The following is a 24,110-nucleotide window of genomic DNA, read 5'->3' as shown; positions in this document are numbered from 1 at the left end:
CTGACATAATCTAATGTTTTGCTTTCGCTGTAAAGCCTTTTTGAAATCGGACAATGTGGTTAGATTAATGAGAGTCTTGTCTTTAAAATGGTGTAAAATAGTCATATGTTTGAGAAATTGAAGTTATAGCATTTTTGAGGTATTTGTATTTCGCGCCACGCGATTCCACTGGCTGTTGACTAGGTGGGCTTGCCCAGGGAGGTTAAATAAAGGTTAAATAAAACATTTAAAAAAGCTAATATGGTGACAATGATGTAGGCTGTGTGTAGCAGCTTGGCTTGGACAGGTTTTTTCACCTGGTCACATACAGCATTGAAGTCCACAAGCGAAGGGAAGAGTTGAGAGGAGGAGAGCGCATAGATGTGAGAAGGAATACAACGTGGCAGCTATGAAAGTGAACTGTGTTTACGGGTGATCAGGGGTGTATTCATTCCACTGATTCTGTAGAAAAACATTTATTGAACGGAGATAAACATACCTGAAATTGTCCAATAGTTACTCTCGTTTGCAACTGTTGGATTACACCCTATATCAGCTAGATGCAGGCAAGTGTGTGCAAGGCAAAATTGTTTGGCCATGTTTTTTATTTAATCTTTATTTAACTATGCCAGTCAGTTAAGAACAAATTGTAATTTACAATGACGGTCTAGAAACAGTGGGTTAATTGCCTTGTTCAGGGGCAGAACGACAGATTCTTACCTTGTCAGTTTGGGGATTTGATTTAGCAACCTCTCGGTTACTCAGCTCGTTACCTGTATAAAAGACACCTGGGAGCCAGAAATCTTTCTGATTGAGAGGGGGTCAAATACTTATTTCCCTTATTAAAATGCAAATCAATTTATAACATTTTTGGCATGCGTTTTTCTGGATGTTTTTGTTGTTATTCTGTCTCTCACTGTTCAAATAAACCTACCATTAAAATTATAGACTGATCATTTCTTTGTCAGTGGGCAAACAAAATCAGCAGCGGATCAAATACTTTTTTCCCTCCCTGTAGCTAAATATGAGGCTAATAACTGCATTGAATCTGAAATTATTACCTGAACGTGGTAGGCTATACATTTGAAGTCGGAAGTTAACATACACTTAGGTTGGAGTCATTAAAACTCGTTTTTCAACCACTCCACAAATTTCTTGTGAACAAACTATAGTTTTGGCAAGTTGGCTAGGACATCTACTTTGTGCAAGACACAAGTAATTTTTCCAACAATTGTTTACAGGCAGATTATTTCACTTATAACTCACTGTATCACAATTCCAGTGGGTCAGAAGTTTACATACACTAAGTTGAGTGTGCCTTTAAACAGCTTCGAAAATTCCAGAAAATTATGTCATGGCTTTAGAAGCTTCTGATAGGCTAATTGACATAATATGAGTCAATTGGAGGTGTACCTGTGGACGTATTTCAAGGCCTACCTTCAAACTCAGTGCCTCTTTGCTTGACATCATGGGAAAATCAAAAGAAATCAGCCAAGACCTCAGAAAAACAATTGTAGACCTCCACAAGTCTGGTTCATCCTTGGGAGCAATTTCCAAATTCCTGAAGGTACCACGTTCATCTGTACAAACAATAGTATGCAAGCATAAACACCATGGGACCACGCAGCCGTCATACCGCTCAGAAAGGAGACGCGTTCTGTCTCCTAGAGATGAACGCACTTTGGTGGGAAAAGTGCAAATCAATCCCAGAACAACAGCAAAGGACCTTGTGAAGATGCTGGAGGAAACAGTTCCAAAATATCTATATCCACAGTAAAACAAGTCCTATATCAACATAACCTGAAAGGCCACTCAGCAAGGAAGAAGCCACTGCTCTAAAACGCAATAAAAAAGCCAGACTACGGTTTGCAACTGCACATGGGGACAAGGATCGTACTTTTTGGAGAAATGTCCCACAATGACCCCAAGCATACTTCTAAAGTTGTGGCAAAGAAGTCAGAAGTTTACATACACCTTAGCCAAATACATTTAAACTCAGTTTGTCACAATTCCTGACATTTAGTCCTAGTAAAAATTACCTGTGTTAGGCCAGTTAGGATTACCACTTTATTTTAAGAATGTGAAATGTCAGAATAATAGTAGAGAGAATGATTTATTTCAGCTTTTATTTCTTTCATCACATTCCCAGTGGGTCAGAAGTTTACATACACTCAATTAGTATTTGGTAGCATAGCCTTTAAATTGTTTAACTTGGGTCAAACGTTTCGGGTAGCCTTCCACAAGCTTCCCACAATAAGTAGAATGAATTTTGGCCCATTCCTCCTGACAGAGCTGTTGTAACTGAGTCAGGTTTGTAGGCCTCCTTGCTCGCACACGCTTTTTCAGTTCTGCCCACAAATTTTCTATAGGATTGAGGTCAGGGCTTTGTGATGGCCACTCCAATACCTTGACCTTGTTGTCCTTAAGCCATTTTGCCACAACTTTGGAAGTATGCTTGGGGTCATTGTCCATTTGGAAGACCCATTTGCAACCAAGCTTTAACTTCCTGACTGATGTCTTGAGATTTTGCTTCAATAAATCCACATAATTTTCCTCACTCATGATGCCATCTATTTTGTGAAGTGCACCAGTCCCTCCTGCAACAAAGCACCCCCACAACATGATGCTGCCACCCCCGTGCTTCACAATTGGGCTGGTGTTCTTTGTCTTGCAAGCCTCCCCCTTTTTCCTCCAAACTTAACGATGGTCATTATGGCCAAACAGTTCTATTTTGTTTCATCAGACCAGATCATATTTCTCCAAAAAGTACGATCTTTGTCCCCATGTGCAGTTGCAAACTGTAGTCTGGCTTTTTTATAGCGGTTTTGGAGCAATGGATTCTTCCTTGCTGAGTGGCCTTTCAGGTTATGTCGATATAGGACTCGTTTACTGTGGATATAGATATTTTTGTACCTGTTTCCTCCAGCATCTTCACAAGGTCCTTTGATGTTGTTCTGGGATTGATTTGCACTTTTCGCACCAAAGTATGTTCATCTCTAGGAGACAGTCTCCTTCCTGAGCGGTATGATGGCTGCGTGGTCCCATGGTGTTTATGCTTGCATATTATTGTTTGTACAGATGTAAGTTGTACATTCAGGCATTTGAAAATTGCTCCCAAGGATGAACCAGATTTGTGGAGGTCTACAATTGTTTTTCTGAGGTCTTGGCTGATTTCTTTTGATTTTCCCATGATGTCAAGTAAAGAGGCACTGAGTTTGAAGGTAGGCTTTGAAATACATCCACAGGTACACATCCAAATGACTCAAATTATGTCCCTTGGCCTATCAGAAGCTTCTAAAGCCATGACATCATTTTCCGGAATTTTCCAAGCAGTTTAAAGGAACAGTCAACTTAGTGTTTGTAAACTTCTGACCCACTGGAATTGTGATACAGTGAATTGTATGTGAAATAATCTGTCTGTTAACAATTGTTTGAAAAATGACAAAGTAGATGTCCTAATCGACTTGCCAAAACTATAGTTTGTTAACAAGACATTTGTGGAGTGGTTGAAAAACGAGTTTTAATGACTCCAACCTAAGTGTATGTAAACTTCCGCCTTCAACTGTATAATGAGATCATGTGACAGATCATGTGACACTTAGATTGCACACAGGTGGACTTTATTTAACTAATTATGTGACTTCTGAAGGTAATTGGTTGCACCAGATCTTATTTAGGGGCTTCATAGCAAAAGGGGTGAATACATATGCACGCTCCACTTTTCCTTTTTTTTTTTTAAACAAGTTATTTTTTCCATTTCACTTCACTAAGTTGGACTATTTTGTGTATGTCCTTTACATGAAATCCAAATAAAAATCTTTTTAAATTACAGGTTGTTATGCAACAAAATAGGAAAAACGCCACTTGGGATGAATACTTTTGCAAGGCACTGTATTCTATTTATTGTGGTGTTGAAGTCGGTATGTTTTGTTTATTGGTTGTGTGGTGCAAAAACCTGTTGGTGAAAAATGTTTTTTATTTTTATTATTATTATTATTTTACACCACACAACCAATAAACAAAACATGCCGACTTCAACACCACATCATATTTACAATGACGGCCTACCCCGGCCAAACCCAGATGACACTGGGCCAATTGTGCGCCACCCAATCACTGCCGGATGTGATTCAGCTGAGATTCAAACCAAAGACTGTAGGGACACCTCTTGCACTGAAATGCAGTGCCTTAGACCGCTGCACCACCCGGGAGCCCTAAGAGCAGTTCCGCGACAGGAAATCGAACCCGGGCCGCGGCGGTAGGAGCGTCGAATCCTAACCACTAGACTAGTGTTGCATATATTTAATATAATTATAAATATGGCATAAAAAAATTTGAAAATATGATTTACCCTTGCTGATCATTGTCTGCAACAGGCTCTGATCATGAAGTAATGAAACAGGCAGTGAGAGTGAGCTCGTCTGTGGTGGTTGGTGAACCCTCAATCTTCTTGCTACAGGCATCGACTGTGCCACAAACGCATGCAGAAGTAGCAAAGTCGATATCCAATTTTATAAACACAGGGTCGCCAGTAATTTTAGATCTGTCCCTAAGGAAGTTGTTAAAAAACCTCCAAATAACTTAGAATTTCCATTAATAAATCCTTCCAGGAAAACTTTCTGTGAACCATAGTAAAACGTTCAGAGAACATCCCGACAACCAAAACAGTTACATTCCCAGAACAGGCCAAATTTTCACTTCCATTCTCAGAATGTTTAAAAAACGTTCAATTTTACTATTCAGGAAACTTCTGGCTTCATTGCCAGAACTAATGGGAAACCAAAAAAATGTACATTCCCACAACTTCCAAGGAACCAAATGTGCTGACTGGGTTATTACAGTAACCCTATGAGTGGGGACCAACCAGGGTAGATTATGTAGATTAAGAGAAGTCAAGCATGCTGACATACCGGTATAGCTAGAGTGGAATCCCCTTTTTAGCTTCATCACGGAAATACTGTAACAAAGACGTTGAGAAGGGAGGGAAATACAGTAAAACCAGGGGAGAGAAAGGGGGATTTCCTAGGAAGAATAACAAACAAGGCAGAACCACCTAGCTGCTTACACCAGAGTAGCTGTCAATATAACATGATGAGGAAGAAGGATTCATGTGGGTTTTCCGGTTATCATATGTGTCATGTTTCACTTACCGATAGTTTGTGTACACATTCATCTATATACTGTCTGTCACATTCATCTTTATATGACTGATCTGTTCCACTCGTTGACACTTGTACACACTACCCCTCGAGTGCCCTGTTTCATGGGTTTCGACATGCACATAGTGGAGACAATGTTCTTTTTTAGGCTTCAGGCTTGTCTAGATTGGTCTAGATCACTGGTTCTCAAACCTGGTCCTGGGGACCCAAAGGGCTGCACATTTTTGTTTTTGCCCAAGCACTACACAGGTGATTCAAATTATCAACTCATCATGAGGCTTTGATGATTTGAATCAGGTTTGTAGTGCTAGAGCAATAATAAAAATGTGCACCCCTGTAGAATACCTTTGCGGTCTAATGGGAACCTTATTGTATGCCACCTACTTTTGAAGCATGACTGTTGTTCATTTAAAAAAGGTAAAGAAGTGCACTTCAAAACGTCACCTAATTTTCACTCAATTGCACCCACACACACAGATACCAGAGCAAGAAGTGTTTCCCTGTGCCTCATCACCTACTCTCAGCAGCTGTTCTGGGGCTGAGGGGGAATTCCTGTTTTCTTCACCATTCCAAGGCTGCACATCAATACTCTAACACTGGTTCCTCCTCTCCTACCCTTGTCTCCCCTCCTTTATTTGACAGAAGAGTTGACTACACAGTCCCTCATAGGCATCCAACATACATTTTTTTAACCTTGTCAAAGATCAGTAAAGGGAAAGAAGTGAGAGGTAAAGGTGAGAGAAAAGAGGAGACAAACAGAGGAAGCCACTGTAGACTATTAAGCCACCCACTAGCCTCTCCCCAGGGGGGGGGGCTGGTCTAATGGAGTTCCTCAGAAGCAGCTCTGTTTAATCACTGTGTGTGGGTGAGAGCCTCACTCCCACTATTTCCTCCTTACTGGGAAGTGACTGCCTGGCTTATCATTCAGAGAAAGAGAGAAAAGCAGAAGGAGGGGAGAGAGAGCGGGAGGCTTGTGTGGAGGGGAGTGTATTTAAGCGAGTCTCAACTCTGAATGTCAGGCAGTGAGTGGTGTGACTGGGATAGGGAAGACAGTGAGGACCTGTCTGGACAGTACAGGTAGATGTCGGTGGAGGCTGGTGGAGAGAGAAATGCAGATGGATTTCCAGCAGGATTTCAGACCGAAACAGAATATCCTCAATGGTGTTTTAACTGGAGATATCAGATGCCAAAATGGGAGCTATACCACTATTTGTTGGGTGAGGGCCATATCACTATTGTGAGTTTCATTTCATTATTAGCAAGAACATTGTTTCTAGGAAAGCCACAATGCAGAATTTCTGAGATGTACCTAATTAATGGGACAGTGTTTATGTAAGTATTTGAGTAGCAAACGTCTTCATCTGTGTAAGTATAATTTCTTTATTGGAATAAGAGATTACGTGGGGCTGTTTCAATGCAATATTAGGAAGCTGCCCTTAATGTTTTTGCTGAAGTACTGACATTTCCACAGAAGAATGTTGTTGGTTGTGAGGTAGCCTAGCAGTTAGAGTGTTGGGTCACTAAACAAAGGTTGCTCGTTTTAATCCCCAAGGTGAAAAATCTGTCAACGTGCCCTTGAGCAAGACCCTTAACCCTAATTTGCTCCAGGGGTGCCGTACTACTATGGTTGACCCTGTAAAACTGCACCTATCCGTGTATGTGACAATAGAACTTTTGTTTTTTGTTATCACTCTCTGAACATTCTGAGAACATGACTTTAAATAGAACCATGAAGAAAACTGCAGAAATGTTTATGCTGAAGTACTGACATTCCCACAGAAGAACGTTGTTTCATAACGTTCTTGGAACAATTTGATAACATTACTTTAAATAGAACCATGAGGAAACTGAAGTTCCCACCCAAGAAACATATGGTTCTCAGAACGTTATGTGCTAGCTGGGTATCCTGCACCATTCCCAGAAAGTTGTGGGAAGGTTGTACACAAAATTACCCTAGGACAACCACACTCTCACCAAACATATGGTTCTCAGAACATTATGTGCTAGCTAGTCTGTCTGGGTTATAGATGCTAGAGGTTGATCAGAGATTAGAGACTGTGTTGGACTTTGCCTGGTAGCCAGATCTGTCTATGCTTTAGTTAACCCCATATGTGTGTGATTCCTATCTTTACATTTACTTTTTTTAATAACAAAATTCCCTAGTAAGTGACCGAATGGGTTTAACTGTGTTTGCCCAAAGAGCTAAAGCCTAGGCATTAGCTCTGGGAGCTAACACAAGTCTCAAGGCCTCAGACAAGGTTAATCATAATGTGAACATGGTTCACTGAACCATCTCCACTACACTGGGACTCTCTAGCCAGTTCCTCTGTAAATCGTCTATTTCTTTATTCCAGTTAAATACCAGCCAGTTCAACCGGTTGTTGCTCAGTTCAACTGACTGGCAGGAAGACTGGAGTTTCCTGAGCATATATTACCTAGCTAGCACATAACATTCTGAGAACCATATAAATTCTTAGAGCTTGGTGAGAGCATGGTTGTCCATGGTTGACCAGCATGGTTGTCCATGGTTGTCCTGGTTTTGGAACATTCTAAGCACAAACATGTTTTTTCTTGGTATTTATTACTTTAACAGAAAGTTTCCTAAAAGTTCCAAGATGGTTACATTTCATTTCAATTTTGGTAATGTTCTAAGAATGTTCTCCCAACTGATTTTACATTGGGAATGTTATAAAATAGTTTAGAGAACATTAAAAAAAGTTTTCTGTGGGTACTTTAGCGTAATGTTTCCTACAGGTTTCCTCATGGTTCTATTTAAAGTCATGTTCTGAAATTGTTCCAAGAACGTTAAGAAACGACGTTCTTCTGTGTGAAATTGTGTACTTTAGCAAAACAATTCCTACAGGTTTTTTGTAATGGTTCTATTTAGCTAATTTTCCCCCAACATAGGACACCCCTAACTTCGGACACTCACTAGCGATTGGAGGATTAAATCACCTCGAGCTCAACATTTAAAGGGCCTAGAAAATAACGGTATGTTTTGCGACTAAAGACACCCCTCTAGCTAGCTGACCACCGATTTTCTTTGCAGTTTATGTAAGTTAGGTTTTGAAAGTTTTCAAAAAAGTTATACATATACACATTTTTGAGACGTGTTGTATATTTAAACATTTGACTGCGTGACAGACCACACACACACCATTTAATATCCAACTTTTGACCTAAATTATTCATACTCATTTATATTAGTTAGTATTAAACTGTTATCTACTTTAATCAGTAAAACAAATAATGAGACATTATTTGGTTACAACAGTGAATTTAAGAGTCTACAGGAGGGTGCACCGGGCTACGCAATGAAAAGTTGACAGGCAAGTTTTTTGTTTTTTTACCGGAAGGCTAGCCAACTTGTCAACTAGTAAACACTTCGGATATGAGGTTGCTGTCTCTTTTTTTTAAACAAAATTTAACGGATTTATGTTGTAATTGAACAAAATAGTAAGGTGGTCAACAACTGGGGACCGTATGCCGATAATACAGGACATATTTTTTTTGCTAAACTGCTTATCAAAAAGCTGATAGTAGTAGTATTTCCACTGAAATGTCAAACATGCTAATTGCTAACCCATTAGCTAACATTTTTACAACACCAATAATCACAAAACAATGATGGCTTGATCACAAGATAACACTGTTGAAGGTAATATATTTCTTAAACCCTGTTGAATATGACGACAATACGGGGTGCTACGCTAAAGTAATGTTCTCAAATTATCCCGAGAAAGTTAAAAAAACCACTGTAAAACTTAAGTAACGTTCAGAGAACATTCAAAGAATGTTATTTAAAAACATACATTCCGTTCACAGAGCTTTAAGAAAACTTTCCATCAAAACCACAAGAAAATGTTTGTAACGTTCAAAGAACGTTCTAAGAGTGTTATTTTAAACACATATACATTTCGTTCTCAGCGTCAACAAAACTCTCTCTCTCTCTCTCTCTCTATCTTGTTAAGTATGTTCAGGTGTGGTAGCCACACCTGTTTTTAATGAGTGCTTGTTTCCTTTGAAATGGGGTCTGTTTCAATAGACTAAAATGAACAGCTTTGTATGCGTAAAAAAAAACATGGTATGATCGCTCCATCCTGGTGGCGCAGTGAACTAATTCCATGGATAGAGGACAGATGATCATAGATTTGAATCTCACTGCTACCGTGTCATAATGAAAAAATACATGTATTTGCTTGATTAATGCCTAAGGAAATGCATTTCTATGTGTCCTATCTGTGCTTGGAGATCCAAAACAAACTAGCAGTGTTACTAAACATCTTATTGAAACACACACAAGTTTTAAGGAAGTTATTAAAAAAACTCAAAATAACAAACTTTTTTCCCACAGCCAATTGATACCAAAAACATATGTTCCCACAACTTCCAAGGAACCAAATGTGCTAGCTGGTTGAGTTGTGTTCTTCCTCACAATGTTCTCTGTGTGTGTGTGTGTGTGTGTGTGTGCCCACTCAGGAATACACTATAAACCACCAGGAGATAATGCTGAAGGTTCCTCAAACCGTACTCACACTGGCAATATTGACTCTAGTTATTTGAATGGGTTATATTCCTGCAATTTAAATTGTTCAGATTACAATGAGTGGCAAACCATGTATTTCTATTATTGAGGATTTAAATATATACTAAGCGACTTAGAACAGATATGATTTCCTTTCTTTATCTGAACGTTTCACCTTCCTGAATACTCCCTGGTTTGTGTGAAACTGTTGTATGTGACGGGTCATCTCTCGGCTTGACCAGTGCCGTGTTTGTGCGTGCGTGCGTCCGTGTGTGCGTGCAACTGACCAGTACCTCTCAGTGCGATCTGAATCAGGCCCTGCATCACCCCACCACAAAATATTTCCTTTCCTCCCCGCCAACTGCCATCAGAGAAGTTGTGAAACACTTCCAGGAATCTTGTATGCTGCAGATGGATCCTTTAAACATTCTTTAGCAAGGTTAAGCGTAGGCGTAACTCTTAGGCACAGATCTAGAATCATGAACTTCATACCCCTCTAATAAACAGGCTCATGGTTCAGTCTTAAATGAAGATGGAACATGCTCAACCATATAGCGTTGTACTCTTAGGAGGAAGAGGTGCTGGTATCTACTATCACCATCTTCTCGTCGCCATCTTAGTGACTTTTTCTAGAAATAGGGAAGGTCACCGCAGGGCAAAGCTGGGGGTGATAAGAGGTTGAGCAATGTCTCCACTGGTCTACTGCTTGTCGTTCCCCTGGCTTTTATCAGTCTGTCTCATTCTGAATAGGAGCCTGGGCAGTTCTGTTTACTGAGGTTTTAAAAGACGTGTCAACATGGTAGAGAGGTAGACACAGAAGTGTCTATGCTATTGAGACTAGGAAACTATGGTATTGATACAATTTTCACTACACTATTGTTCAATACCTGGGTCAAAATAGTTTTTGATAATATTAGTTGTCTTTAAAATACTTAAGGTATGCTTGATTGAAATTGCCTGATGGGACCAATTGAACAAGAGTACCTAATTTCTTTGAAAAAAAAACCAAATACTATTTTGAGCCAGGAATTACAGAAAGCAATTTGAATGGATTGGAAAGGTGCTAAAGCCTAAATGGAGAGAGAAGACACAGTATGGGAGGAGAGTGAGAGGTGTTGTGCCCTGAGAACTGAATTCCATAGATGGTGGCTACAGGAGATGTCATCTATGGGCTCAGTTCTTCTGGCAAGGCACTGCTTATCAGCATAATAAGACATCATCTATACTTTCATATGAGGAATATGGATTATCTGGATTTCTACAGCAAACTTGTGGTTTCAAATAAAATCATTATTGTGTCCTTCTGTAGATTACATTTATCCAGCATGTTACAGTTCAGCATTGTGTGTTGTAATAAACTGTTAAAGTCTGTAATTGGGGTATGTATTTTGTATGTATACATATCATGTAAATGAATAAACTTTTCCTATTCAGAAAATACACTTTATGTAAATATTAATGAGACAATCTCATCAAAATTAATGTTTATTTACACTGTGATGAAGATTATAAATGACAGTCAGATATCCATGTTTTGTAAAATCATATGTGACACTTATTTATAGAGAAACAGGATGTGTGCTCAAGCACATAGATATTACTGGAAATTGTGCAGTACAAGGAACATTCTAAAGTGAAGTAATAGAATGCAGCATACCCAACCCACACACCCTGGCCACAGCTATGTCTTATCACTCTATACTGCGAGAGGTGACTCAGACCCAAAGCCTGTTCCATAGAACCTGGAGTCATGGAGATGACAGAGAGAAGAGCAGGGTCCATAAACGTCAATGACTGGTAGGACAGACAGAAACAGAATGACTAGTCATACTAGTCAGAGTTACTAGTTATTGACCTGAATGAGAATGTCCATTCTAGTAATTATATTTCTATGCTGATGGACAAAGTCTACTGTGACAAGAGTGATGAGATACAAGAGATTGGACCGGGTTTAATACAATATGACACAGGGTTATAGTATAAGAGATGAGAAATTACTAATATGATAGACAATGGATAGAACATCAGCATGTTATGAGAGAAGTTTTAACTGCATGACATGGGTTTTTCAGTAAGAGATAAGAGGCAAATGACAGGAGTTTATAACAAGAGTGGGAAAGCACTTTCCTTAAGCAAACTTGCTAATGTTAATGCTAATGTTACAGGAACCTTGATACTGAAAATCATAGTAGTTGTAACGGTTGTCGTCTGGAATGGAGGACCAAGGCGCAGCGGGTTGAGTGCTCATAATTAACTTTAATGAGAAAAACACTAAACAAAACGATGGACGACGAATACAGACTTGAAGGCACAGACAGCAATTCAAGAAACAACCTCCCACAATTTACAAACACACCCTAATATATCCTGTTGGGGCTACAGGTTAGCAATGAACCCCGAGCCGGGATTGCTAACAAGGCTGGAAATTCAAAACATCAAAAATCTAATAATTTCAATTTCTCAAACAATCAACTATTTTACACAATTTAAATGATAAACATCTCCTTAATCTAACCACATTGTTCGATTTTCAAAGAGGCTTTACGGCAAAAGCATAAAGTTAGATTATGTTAGGACAGTACATAGCCACAAAAGTACAAACATCCATTTTCAATTCAAGGTCAGGCATCACCAAAAGCAGAAACCAGCTTGAATTATGCACTAACTTTTGTCAATCTCCATCAGATGACACTCCTAGGACATTATGTTATACAATACATGCATTTTTTGTTCCATCAAGTTCATATTTATATCCAAAAACAGCATTTTACAGTAGCGTGAAATTCAGATTTTTTTCTTCTCTGAAATGCTTCCGGTGAACATAACAAAATTACTATTCGAAAACATTGGTAAATTATAATATTGTCATTCAAAGAATAATATATCATCATCTCGTAATTGCTACCGAATGGCCAGATCTCAAAATAACTTTACTGGGAAATCACATTTTGCAATAAACGGGGTGCTATGCTAAGAACAACAGGCTATGCTATACAGTTAGCATCATCTAAAATCGATAATAACATTGTAAATACCCCCTTACCTTTGATTATCTCCATCAGAAGGCAGGATCCCAGGTCCGGAAGGCATTCCAGGTCCGGAACAAATGTGGTTTCTTTTGACAAAGTTCATAATTTATGTCCAAATAACACCAAGTACTTAGCGTTCATTATGCTCCCACAAAACGTGGTGTGGGGCTGGTAAAATCACGCCGAAAAGCTAAAAAAAAACCTAGTAAATAATCTATTTATGTTCGTTCAAACATGTCAAATGTTGTTTAGCATTAATCTTTTGGTCCATTTTTAACGTTAAACATCAGTAATATTTTCACACAACCTATCCTATGTCTAGATAAAAAATGATGACAAACTCACGTCTCTCAGATTTATGCGCAGGCGCAAAAAAATGAAGTGATGACATGTCAACTTCCTTGGATTCTAATTTGCTCTCTGTTTATCATAGACGCTTCAAACAACTTTATAACGATCGTTGACATCTAGTGGAAGCCGTAGGTGTTGCGAAATGAATCCTTTCTCACTATGGTATCTATAAAACAATGACACTAAATAGTACAGTCACAAAATCCAAATTTTTTTTGATCTATTTTTCACAGGTTTTTGCCTGCAATATGAGTTTTGTTATACTTACAGACACCATTCAAACTGTTTTAGAAAATTCAGAGTGTTTTCTATCCGAATGTGTTAATAATATGCATATCCTAGCTTCTGAGTTGGTGTAGGAGGCAGTTAAAAATGGGCACATATTTTTTTCAAAATGTCTCAATACTGCCCCCGAGCCCCAACAGGATATAGGACTCTCAATCAAAGGCAACTAGACAACACCTGCCTTCAATTGAGAGTCCACACCCCAATTAACTAAACATAGAAACAGACTAACTAGAAAAAACATAGAAATAGACTAACATATAGCAGTGACCAAAAACCCTGGGAAATAATCAATCAAACACCCCACTACATAAACCATCACCCCGACACACATAAACAAAATACCCTCTGCCACGTCCTGACCAAAATACAATAGCAAATAATCTTATTACTGGTCAGGACGTGACAGTAGTACACGGTAGCACACCACCTAATGAAAATACTAGACCAGAATGACTCCAGCATTGTAGTTGCCTGAGGTAGCTCCATATAATGAGATGGAGAATATTAACAAATACGTTTAATACAAAGCAGTCAAATGCTACTTATCTGGAGTTTGCGCTTTAATTATGTGTTTCTTATCTCTTACTTTTTGTTGTTGTTGTATTTTCTTAAAACTGCATTGTTGGTTAAGGGCTTGTAAGTAAGCATTTCACTGTAAGGTCTACACCTGTTGTATTCAGCATGTGACAAATCAAATTTGATGTAGAATATTTATCAATAGCATTTCTACTATTAACATTTACTAATATACAGCGACTACTATATAACAGTTATACTTTTGTTCAATGCTTATGGGAAAAATTATCACATTATGTAAATACATTTTCATATGTCAACTAAGTTATTAGCCATACCTCCATTACAATCATCTCATCTTTCTCCTCCTCTTCTCTACTACCTCACTCATGCTATCCCCCTCAGGACTCTCCTGCTGCCTCACTATCCTCCTCTCCACTCTGTACTCTTGTTCCCCAACATGGGTGTCCCCTCGCACCATGTACTCCCCTCCCTGGTAGGTGATACTAACATCCGTCCGGGGATAGGTACCGTACACTCTCCGCAGGTCCTCCCTCACAAACTCAGGCAGCTCCCTGCGGGGGCCATACACCCTCTCCAGCCTGCCCCAGCGAAGCTCTCCTCTCAGGGTGAAGCCCTCGGGCCAGGTCCCTCCCTGGTTCTGGAACCTCTGGGGCCTGGTTAGAGTAGGGGCCACAGGAGCCACTGGAGCAGAAAGATTGGCATACAGGTGCTGGTGGTAGTTCCAGTAAGGGTTAGACATAAGTCTATAGTTACACCAGGGCAGAGGAGAAGGTTGATGATAGTGGTGGAACGCACTGGGATCAGATCCCTGGAATCCCCTAGTGCTCCTGGAGAGCAAGTTTAAGGGGAATTGATACTGGATGGGGATAAATGGAGGGTAGAGACTGTAGATGTTGGGCCACTGCATCGGTGGGGTGATGACGGTGGGATACATAGATCTGTAAAAGTGGTGTGTAGGTGCAGGTCGAGGTGATGTGTAAAAGTAGTGAGAGTTCATGTTCTAAGAGACAGATGGTGTGGAGAGAATGGTAGATGGTCCCCTGGCCTCAGAGGCAGGTTGGGGTTGTCTTCATCCACACAGGGATCTCACTCTGCTGAAATTAACAGCAAATACAAAACAAAGAGGTGAAAGTACTCACATTAAAGGTATATGAAAGCACTTTCACAATTCAACAATGTAGCTACCTCCCATTTCCAGTAAAGCTAAACTCTGAAAAAAGAAACACAGAAAGGCTGAGTTTGTCAGAAAATCTAGAAAGTTGTGAAAAGACTGTGGACAACTTGCACAAGAAGACAAAAGTAAATCAACAATGTGTTCCTCACCTGATTGAATATGAAGTGATAAACTCGCAATGCCATTGTTGTTTGGTGTTCGTTTGTCAGAAAATGAAATGCACTTCAATTAAGTACCTGGTTAAATAAAGGTGAAATAAAAAATAAATAAATACAAGTATAGAAAGTGTCTGCCATACCTCCCCTACATTCAGACATAACTTGTGGCAGAGAAGCCTGTCACCTGACTCTTTGTTACAGTATCTAGGCTGCAGTTAACAACAGTTATGTAAATAGATCCTGATAAGATGGTGACTATATCTTATCTCAATGAACTACGTTATACTCAATGGGTAAATAATAAGTCAGTGTCGTTGTCAGGTCATAAAATCTAAACACCAAATTGTTTTTTAGGACAGCCTACCATTGACTGTGGCACCTTTGAGTTCCCTTGCTGTTCCTCCTATACTACTTGGAGCTCAAACAGTAGTGAGCACCATAGGCCTAGTAAAATGTGTGTTTGCATAGAGCCCCACAGTGGATGTGTCATAATACCCATAAAATCTAGCGGTCAATCTCAGAAATTGTTCCAATCATCTTTCCATCATTCATTTTTCACATAGTGAATTTTACAAACACTTCAAATTAAGTATATGTTTGGTGTAGGCTTACCTTGGCGTGATGTTTTGTTAACCATGTAACAAGGTGAGTTTTATAAGGGCACAAGGCGAGACCCAAATGCGGACACAGGAGGCAGATGGTTGAGTACCGATATTTATTGTACCAAAAAGGGTAGGCAAAAGGCAGGTCGGGGACAGGCGAGTTCATAAACCAGGTCAGAGTCCAAACAGTACCAGGGGATAGTCAGGCTCGAGGTCAGGACAGGCAGGGGTTCAGTGAACAGGTCCGACTCCAAACAGTACAAGGGGATAGGCAGGCTCGAGGTCAGAACAGGCAGAGTGGTCAGGCAGGCGGATTCGGCGTCAGGACAGGCAAGGATCAAAACCAGTAGGGCTAGGAAAAAACTGAGACTGGGAAAAAAATAGGAGCTAGGAGAAATGTTGGTTGACTTTGCAAAACTTGACGAACTGGCACAGAGAGACAGGAAACACAGGGATAAATCCACCAGGGACTAATGAGGAAAACAGGAGACACCTGGAGGTGGGTGGAGACAATCACAAAGACAGTTGAAACAGATAAGGGCTTGACACCACCTGGCATCCTTCCTGGGTGCATACCTGGCTGACCTGGATGTCGGCAGTGAAAGTTGACGATGAGGGCCGGGTCCAGGATGGGAACCCAGGGAACCCAGCACTTCTTCTCCGGGCCGTAACCCTCCCAGTCAACCAGGTACTGGAAACCACTGCCCCGTGGTCGAACACCCAGGAGTCGTTTCACCGTGTATGCCGGATGGCCATCGATGATAACACGGGGGGGGGGCTGGAGACAGAAGACAAAGGGCTGTGAGACACAGGCTTAATCCTAGACACGTGGAAATTCGGGTGAATATGACGGGTACGGGGTAACACAAGAGGGACAGCAGTGGAACTAAGGACCCTAGAGATGGGGAAAGAACCAATAAAATGGGGGGACAGTTTGCGGGACTCCACCCGAAGGGGCAGGTCCTGAGTGGAAAGCCATACCCTCTGCCCAATGCGGTAGCGGGGAGCTGGAGTCAGGAGGCGGTCCGCTTGTCAACGATACCTGGCGTTGGTCTTGAGAAGTGCCGCCCGAGCTCTTCTCCAGGTATGTTGACAGTGGCGTACAAACATCTGGGCCGAGGGTACGTTGACCTCCTGCTCTTGTTCTGGGAAGAGCGGAGGTTGATACCCCATAGAGCACTCAAAAGGGGAGAGTCCTGTGGCTGAACAGGGAAGGGTGTTCCGGGCATACCTCACCCAGACTAGTTGTCAGTTCCAAGTAGTGGGGTTGGTTGAGACCAGGCATCTTAGGGTGGTTTCTAGGTCCTGGTTAGCTCGCTCCGACTGGCTGTTGGATTGGGGATGGAATCCGGAGGACAGGCTGGCCGACGATCCAATAAGGGTGCAGAACGCCTTCCAGAACTGAGACGAGAACTGAGGACCCCAGTCGGAGACCATGTCCACCGGGAGTCCATGGATCCGGAAAACGTTTTGCACCATAAGCTGGGCCGTCTCCTTTAGAGGTCGACCGATTAATCGGAATGGCTGATTAATTAGGGCCGATTTCAAGTTTTCATAACAATCGGAAATCTGTATTTTTGGACGCCGATTTTTATTTTTTTATTTTTGTTTTACACCTTTATTTTACTAGGCAAGTCAGTTAAGAACACATTCTTCTTTTCAATGACGGCCTAGGAACGGTGGGTTAACTGCCTTGTTCAGGGGCAGAACGACAGATTTTTACCTTGTCAGCTCGGGGATTCAATCTTACAACCTTACGGTCAACTAGTCCAATGCTCTAACCACCTGCTTTACATTGCACTCCACGAGGAGCCAGCCTGTTAGGCGAATGCAGTAAGAAGCCAAGGTTGCTAGCTAGCATTAAACTTATCTTATAAAAAACAATCAATCAATCATAATCACTAGTTAACTACACATGGTTGATGATATTACTAGTTTATCTAGCCTGTCCTGCGTTGCATATAATCGCTTAGGTACACGTTGCTCCAATGTGTACCTAACCATAAACATCAATGCCTTTCTTAAAATCAATACACAAGTATATATTTTTAAACCTGCATATTTAGTTAATATTGCCTGCTAACATGAATTTCTTTTAACTAGGGAAAATGTGTCACTTCTCTTGCAACAGAGTCAGGGTATATGCAGCAGTTTGGGCCGCCTGGCTCGTTGCGAACTGTGAAGACTATTTCTTCAAAGACAGCCGACTTCGCCAAACGAGGGATGATTTAACAAAAGCGCATTTGCGAAAAAAGCACAATCGTTGCACGACTGTACCTAACCATAAACATCAATGCCTTTCTTAAAATCATTACAGAGAAGTATATATTTTTAAACCTGCATATTTAGCTAAAAGAAATCCAGGTTAGCAGACAATATTAACCAGGTGAAATTGTGTCACTTCTCTTGCGTTCATTGCACGCAGAGTCAGTGTATATGCAACAGTTTGGGCCGCCTGGCTCGTTGCGAACTAATTTGCCAGAATTTTACGTAATTATGATATAACATTGAAGGTTGTGCAATGTAACAGGAATATTTAAACGATGCCACCCGTTAGATAAAATATGGAATGGTTCCGTATTTCACTGAAAGGAAAAACGTTTTGTTTTCGAGATGATAGTTTCCGGATTAGACCATATTAATGACCTACGGCTCGTATTTCTGTGTGTTATTATGTTATAATTAAGTCTATGATTTGATAGAGCAGTCTGACTGAGCGGTGGTAGGCAGCAGCAGGCTCGTAAGCATTCATTCAAACAGCACTTTCGTGCGTTTTGCCAGCAGCTCTTCGCTGTGCTTCAAGCATTGCGCTGTTTATGACTTCAAGCCTATCAACTCCCAAGATTAGGCTGGTGTAACCAATGTGAAATGGCTAGCTAGTTAGCAGGGTGCGCGCTAATAGCGTTTCAAATGTCACTCGCGCTGAGACTTGGAGTAGTTGTTCCCCTTGCTCTGCATGGGTAACGCTGGTTCGAGGGTGGCTGTTGTCGATGTGTTCCTGGTTCGAGCCGAGGTAGGAGCGAGGAGAGGGATGGAAGTTATACTGTTACACTGGCAATACTAAAGTGCCTATAAGAACATCCAATAGTCAAAGGTATATGAAATACAAATGGTATAGAGAGAAATAGTCCTATAATTCCTATAATAACTACAACCTAAAACTTCTTACCTGTGAATATTGAAGACTCATGTTAAAAGGAACCACCAGCTTTCATATGTTCTCATGTTCTGAGCAAGGAACTTAAACGTTAGCTTTCTTACATGGCACATATTGCACTTTTACTTTCTTTTCCAACACTTTGTTTTTGCATTATTTAAACCAAATCGAACATGTTTCATTATTTATTTGAGGCTAAATTGATTTTATTGATGTATTATATTAAGTTAAAATAAGTGTTCATTCAGTACTGTTGTAATTGTCATTATTACAATTAAATGGGGGGGAAAAAATTCGGCTGATTAATCGGTATCGGCTTTTTTGGTCCTCCAATAATCGGTATCGGTATCGGCGTTGAAAAATCATAATCGATCGACCTCTAGTCTCCTTGGCAGAGGGTAGTTTGATGAGAGGGATGCAATGGGCGGCCTTGAAGAACCGGTCCACTACCATCAGAATGACAGTGTTGCCATCAGACGGAGGGAGCCAAGTGACAAAGTCCAGAGATATATGGGACCAGGGACAATGAGGGACAGGTAGTGGCTGAAGGAGGCCAGAAGGAGCTTGCGGTGGAGTCTTGTTCTGAGCACACACTGTGCACGTGGCGACAAAGACAGAGATATCAGGAACCATTGTGGGCCACCAGAAACGTTGTCGGAGGAAGGCTACGGTATGACGTGAACCTGGATGATAGGTCAGCCTGGAGGCATGAGCCCATTCCGGGACCCAGGACCGGACTGAGTTAAGGACAAACAACCGATTAACTGGGCCCCCTTCAGGTTCAGGCTGGGAACGTATTGCCTTGCGGACCATAGTTTCAATACCCCAATCCACTGAAGCCGCAAGGCATAAGGAAGGGAGAATGATTTTGGAGACAGAGGGTGTGGCAGAGGACCTGTATAGGTGGGAGAGGGCGTAAGGCTTCACATTTTTGGACCCTGGGCGGTAGGAAATGGTGAAATTGAATCTTGTAAACAATAAAGCCCACTAGGCCTGCCTGGAATTAAGGCACTTGGCTGTACGGAGATATTAAAAAAATGCATGGTCGGTCCAAACCAAGAATGGCTTTTCTGCTCCTTCCAGCCAGTGCCTCCACTCTTCCAGTGCCATCTTGACCGCCAGGAGTTCTTGGTTGCCTACGCGTAGTTCCTCTCTGTTGGATTGAGACGATGGGACATGAAGGCACAGGGATGGAGCCTCTGGTCCTGGGCAGATCGCTGGGACAGGATAGCCCCCACTCCAACATCAGAAGCATCAACCTCTACCACAAATTGACGGGACGGATCCGGATGGACGAGGATCGGTGCTGTGGTGAACTGATGCGTCAGGTCCACGAAGGCTCTGTCGACCGCTGGAGACCATGTTAACGGTACCTTGGGAGAGGTGAGTGCAGAGAGGGGGGGCCACCAGGGTGCTGTAGCCCCGAATGAAACGGTGGTAGAAGTTAGCGAACCCCAGGAAACGTTGTAACTGCACCCTGGACGTAGGTTGAGGCCACTCTACCAATGCTTTCACTTTTTCAGGATCCATTTGGACATTTCCATCAGCGATGACATATCCCAGAAAGGAGATTGTAGAGCGGTGGAACTCACACTTCTCGGCTTTCATGAACAATTGGTTCTCCAAGAGGCACTGAAGGACATGTCTGACATGAAGAATGTGTTCTTGGGCAGACCGGGAAAAAAACTGGATGTCGTCGAGGTAGATGAACACGAAACGGTTTAGCATGTCCCAAAGCACAGCGTTTACCAGAGCCTGGAAGACAGCAGGGACAGCAGAGTCCGAACGGCATAACCTGGTACTCATAATGTCCACTGGCTGTGTTAAAGGCTGTCTTCCATTCATCTCCTTCGCGTATCCGATCCAGGTGGTAGGCAGGGAACGAAGGGAACGAAGCCCTTCCAAAAGGTCCAGCAGTAGCTCCTCATGCCTCTCAATGGTGGCTCCCTGCAGGGAGACAGAGTGATGGAGCTGGTCCCAGTCTGCTGGGTCTGTCATGGCCAGTTCGTACTATAAGGGCACAAGGTGAGACACAAATGCAGACACAGGAGGCAGATGGTTGAGCTCCTATATTTATTATACCAAAATGGGTAGGCCGGGGCAGGCGAGAGTTCATAAACCAGGTCAGAGTCCAAACAGTACCAGGGAATAGGCAGGTTCAATGTCAAGACAGGCAGGGGTTCAGTGAACAGGTCCGACTCCAAACAGTACAAGGGGATAGGCAGGCTCGAGGTCAGAACAGGCAGAGTGGTCAGGCAGGCGAATTCGGCGTCAGGACAGGCAAGCGTCAAAACCAGTAGGGCTAGGAAAAAACTGATACTGGGAAAAATAGGAGCTAGGAGAAACGCTAGTTGACTTTGCAAAACAAGACAAACTGGCACAGAGAGACAGGAAACACAGGTATAAATACACCAGGGACTAATGGGGAAAACAGGAGACACCTGGAGGTGGGTGGAGACAATCACAAAGACGTGAAACAGATCAGGGCGTGACAAGTTTAATCAATCTATTCACCTCAATTTACTCTTGTTGTGGAAATTCTTACACAGGGACACTCGAAGTCAATCTTAAATGAATCATTGTTCATTTTCAGCTTGCTGGAGAGGTTCCAACAAACTTGATGCACCATAGTGAACGTCTGTCAGGAGCGCTAACTGAGAAGTCCCATTTAGTTCCCTTATATACTGGTTACAGACACATTACATAGGCATAGTTCATAGCGTTGTTTCCGGCATGTGTCTGGCACCGTCTCCTATCTTAATTTAAAGAACATATTCTGGGCATTCTGCCATAGTCTAAAGGAGGAGAACATGCACCCCCCCCCCCCCAATTTCTATTGAAGTAAGGGAAATCAACACATAAAACCAGACACTTCATAATTTCAAACCCATTCTGGGTTGTACAATCCAATTAGTATGGTAATACTATCATTATAGGTTATACTTCTATTCATGGGAGTGAATTTATCAAAGACTGGAGACATGTTATCCTCTACCTGTAGATCCATCGGCGGTGTTGGACAGACAGAACTGGTTGGGGCATTCATTCACCTCTTTCACACGTGAGCTAGTCCCCTGACAGCTCTCATTCACTCAATACTTTATAGCTCAATTTCAATCCTCTTATTATCCACATTTCAATCAACTTATTATCCATATTTCAATCTTGTTTTCCACATTTCAATCAGCTTAATATCCACATTTCACTCAATCTTAATATCCAATCAGCCTACTATTCAAATTTCGATCTTATTTTCCAAATTTCAATCTCAATAGTAATAATTTCAATCCATTTATTATTCAAATTTCAATCAGCCAAATTTCAATCAGCTTCATATGTCATATCTCACAATCACACAGCTTTCACATCCACATGCACTTAGTACTATTCCCAAACACACTCAGTAATCTCCCTCATTACCCCATGTGCATCTTCAAAGATTCTTGTCATTATTTGCTATGCACCATATGTATCTTGCTATAAATATAAATAACACACCGTATTCAAATACACCTTGTGTTATTTGTAGTGGCTGCAGGCCACGATGATGTTTTTTATAAATGCCACCAGACAGCTGTCAGCGGGGCTTCCCATGGTACCGTTACGTCCTCGCTCAAGTCTTCATAAAACTTGTGAATAGCCTTCTCTCTATAAGACTATGAGTACCTTTTTATACATTACTCGCCTTGATTTTAGTTTTTATCTTATTTTACATTTTTTATACAGATTCATTTAAATTGACTTACTGAAATCAGTTGCCATCCCTCAATTGTTTGCGGATGATGTGTCTCCTCCTGGGCAGATCACAGAAAGGGTCTGGTCTGGGCAGGTCTCGTCGTCTTTTAGTCAGACGGGAATTTCCCTCACGCTTGAATAAAATGCACCACCGGTTTTCCTTGCAGACGCTCACTTGAAAGCTCCGCAGGCAGAATCAATGATCCTGTTCGTTGATGCCAAATTGTTGTGGAAATTCTTACACAGCGACATTCCAAGTCAATCTTAAATGAATTATTGTTTATTGTCAGCGCGCTGGAGAGGTTCCAACAAACTTGAAACACCATACTGAATGTTTGTCAGAATCTTTAACCGGGCAGTCCTGTTTAGTTCCCTTATATACTGGTTGCAGACACATTACATAGGCATAGTTCATAGCGTTAGCAGAGCAGTAGATCAAAGAATTGGCCTAGATACTTGGCCTTGATAGTTGCCTCATTTTGTATCACATTCTAATGCTAAAACTGGAGGGGGACAAAAATGTCATTTTAGAATGTGGAGTGGGGGGGACATGTCACCCCCGTCCCCAGTGAAAGTTGCGCCCCTGTCTATTTCAAACATGGCATTTTTCAAGGATGAGCATAAGAGCATTAAAATGGGAGAAGACCTCTACAGTAAGTCTGGCCTTGTGGAGAAGTGCAGCTATAGTGAGGGGCAACTTACTGGTTTGAGGGCCAGCATGAGGGATAATGTTTATCCTGTGTCAGTAAGTGTCGCTATTAAGTTCATTTGAACATCTTCACAATACAATGTGTTCTATACAGCTTCTACTAGGAAAGAGCCACTTACTCAATTATATAATCATTAATCAGAATACTCCGGATACCAGACTTAAATGAGTGATAACTCAGTTCTATAATGTTGTTATTGATGAGAATGAATCTAAATCTAATCTAATGACATTATGAATCTAATCTATTGACATTCAGAATTGACTTTGTTTAGACATCCAGCCTGTATTGTAGTTTCATGACCAGAGACAAATCTTCAAAGGCAAAGAACTGATTTACTCAGAGTGGTACATGCATTTAACACAGTCTTGATTTATAGGATCCTTCCCACTACAGTATATGATTGATATGTCAAGTGATACAATCCCAAGTAATCAATGAGAAGTTTATGGAAAAACTGCACTCATCCTCATGTCAAAATGACAGTTTATTAAATATTCTACAACACGTAATGTCATCGATCTAATCAAACCTTATTTATATAGCACATTTCTTACAACAAATTAATTTCAAGGTGTTCAAAGTCATGCATTGAAGGCATGTGGCACTTAACATCCTTCCACTTGGCAGGTCTCTATAGGTGACCAGTGGATTCTCTCTACCACTTGCAAATGCATCTGTGGAGCTCATAAGTGTGGCCATG

At 41.3% G+C, this 24,110-nt stretch overlaps 2 protein-coding genes across 3 annotated transcripts in view; one reads left to right on the top strand and one right to left on the bottom strand.

Annotated features, from left to right (window-relative positions):
- The first annotated feature begins 6,075 nt into the window (after nt 1–6,075).
- The window catches only part of LOC106576854 (suppressor of fused homolog), a 50,664-nt gene continuing 32,629 nt past the window's right edge, over nt 6,076–24,110 (top strand). Inside the window, exon 1 of one of the 2 annotated variants that reach the window (XM_045700677.1) lies at nt 6,076–6,355. The gene's annotated coding sequence lies outside the window, so the exon portion shown is untranslated. The other variant, XM_045700678.1, reaches the window with a different exon arrangement.
- LOC123728691 (uncharacterized) lies at nt 13,620–15,342 on the bottom strand. The gene has a single exon (XM_045700680.1). The coding sequence runs from the start codon at nt 14,866–14,868 to the stop codon at nt 14,197–14,199; it is 672 nt and encodes a 223-aa protein (XP_045556636.1). The 5' UTR covers nt 14,869–15,342; the 3' UTR covers nt 13,620–14,196.

Source organism: Salmo salar, chromosome ssa18, assembly GCF_905237065.1.
Source record: "Salmo salar chromosome ssa18, Ssal_v3.1, whole genome shotgun sequence".
Classification (NCBI taxonomy): Eukaryota; Metazoa; Chordata; class Actinopteri; order Salmoniformes; family Salmonidae; genus Salmo; species Salmo salar.
This window is presented reverse-complemented; position numbering and strand designations above follow the sequence as displayed.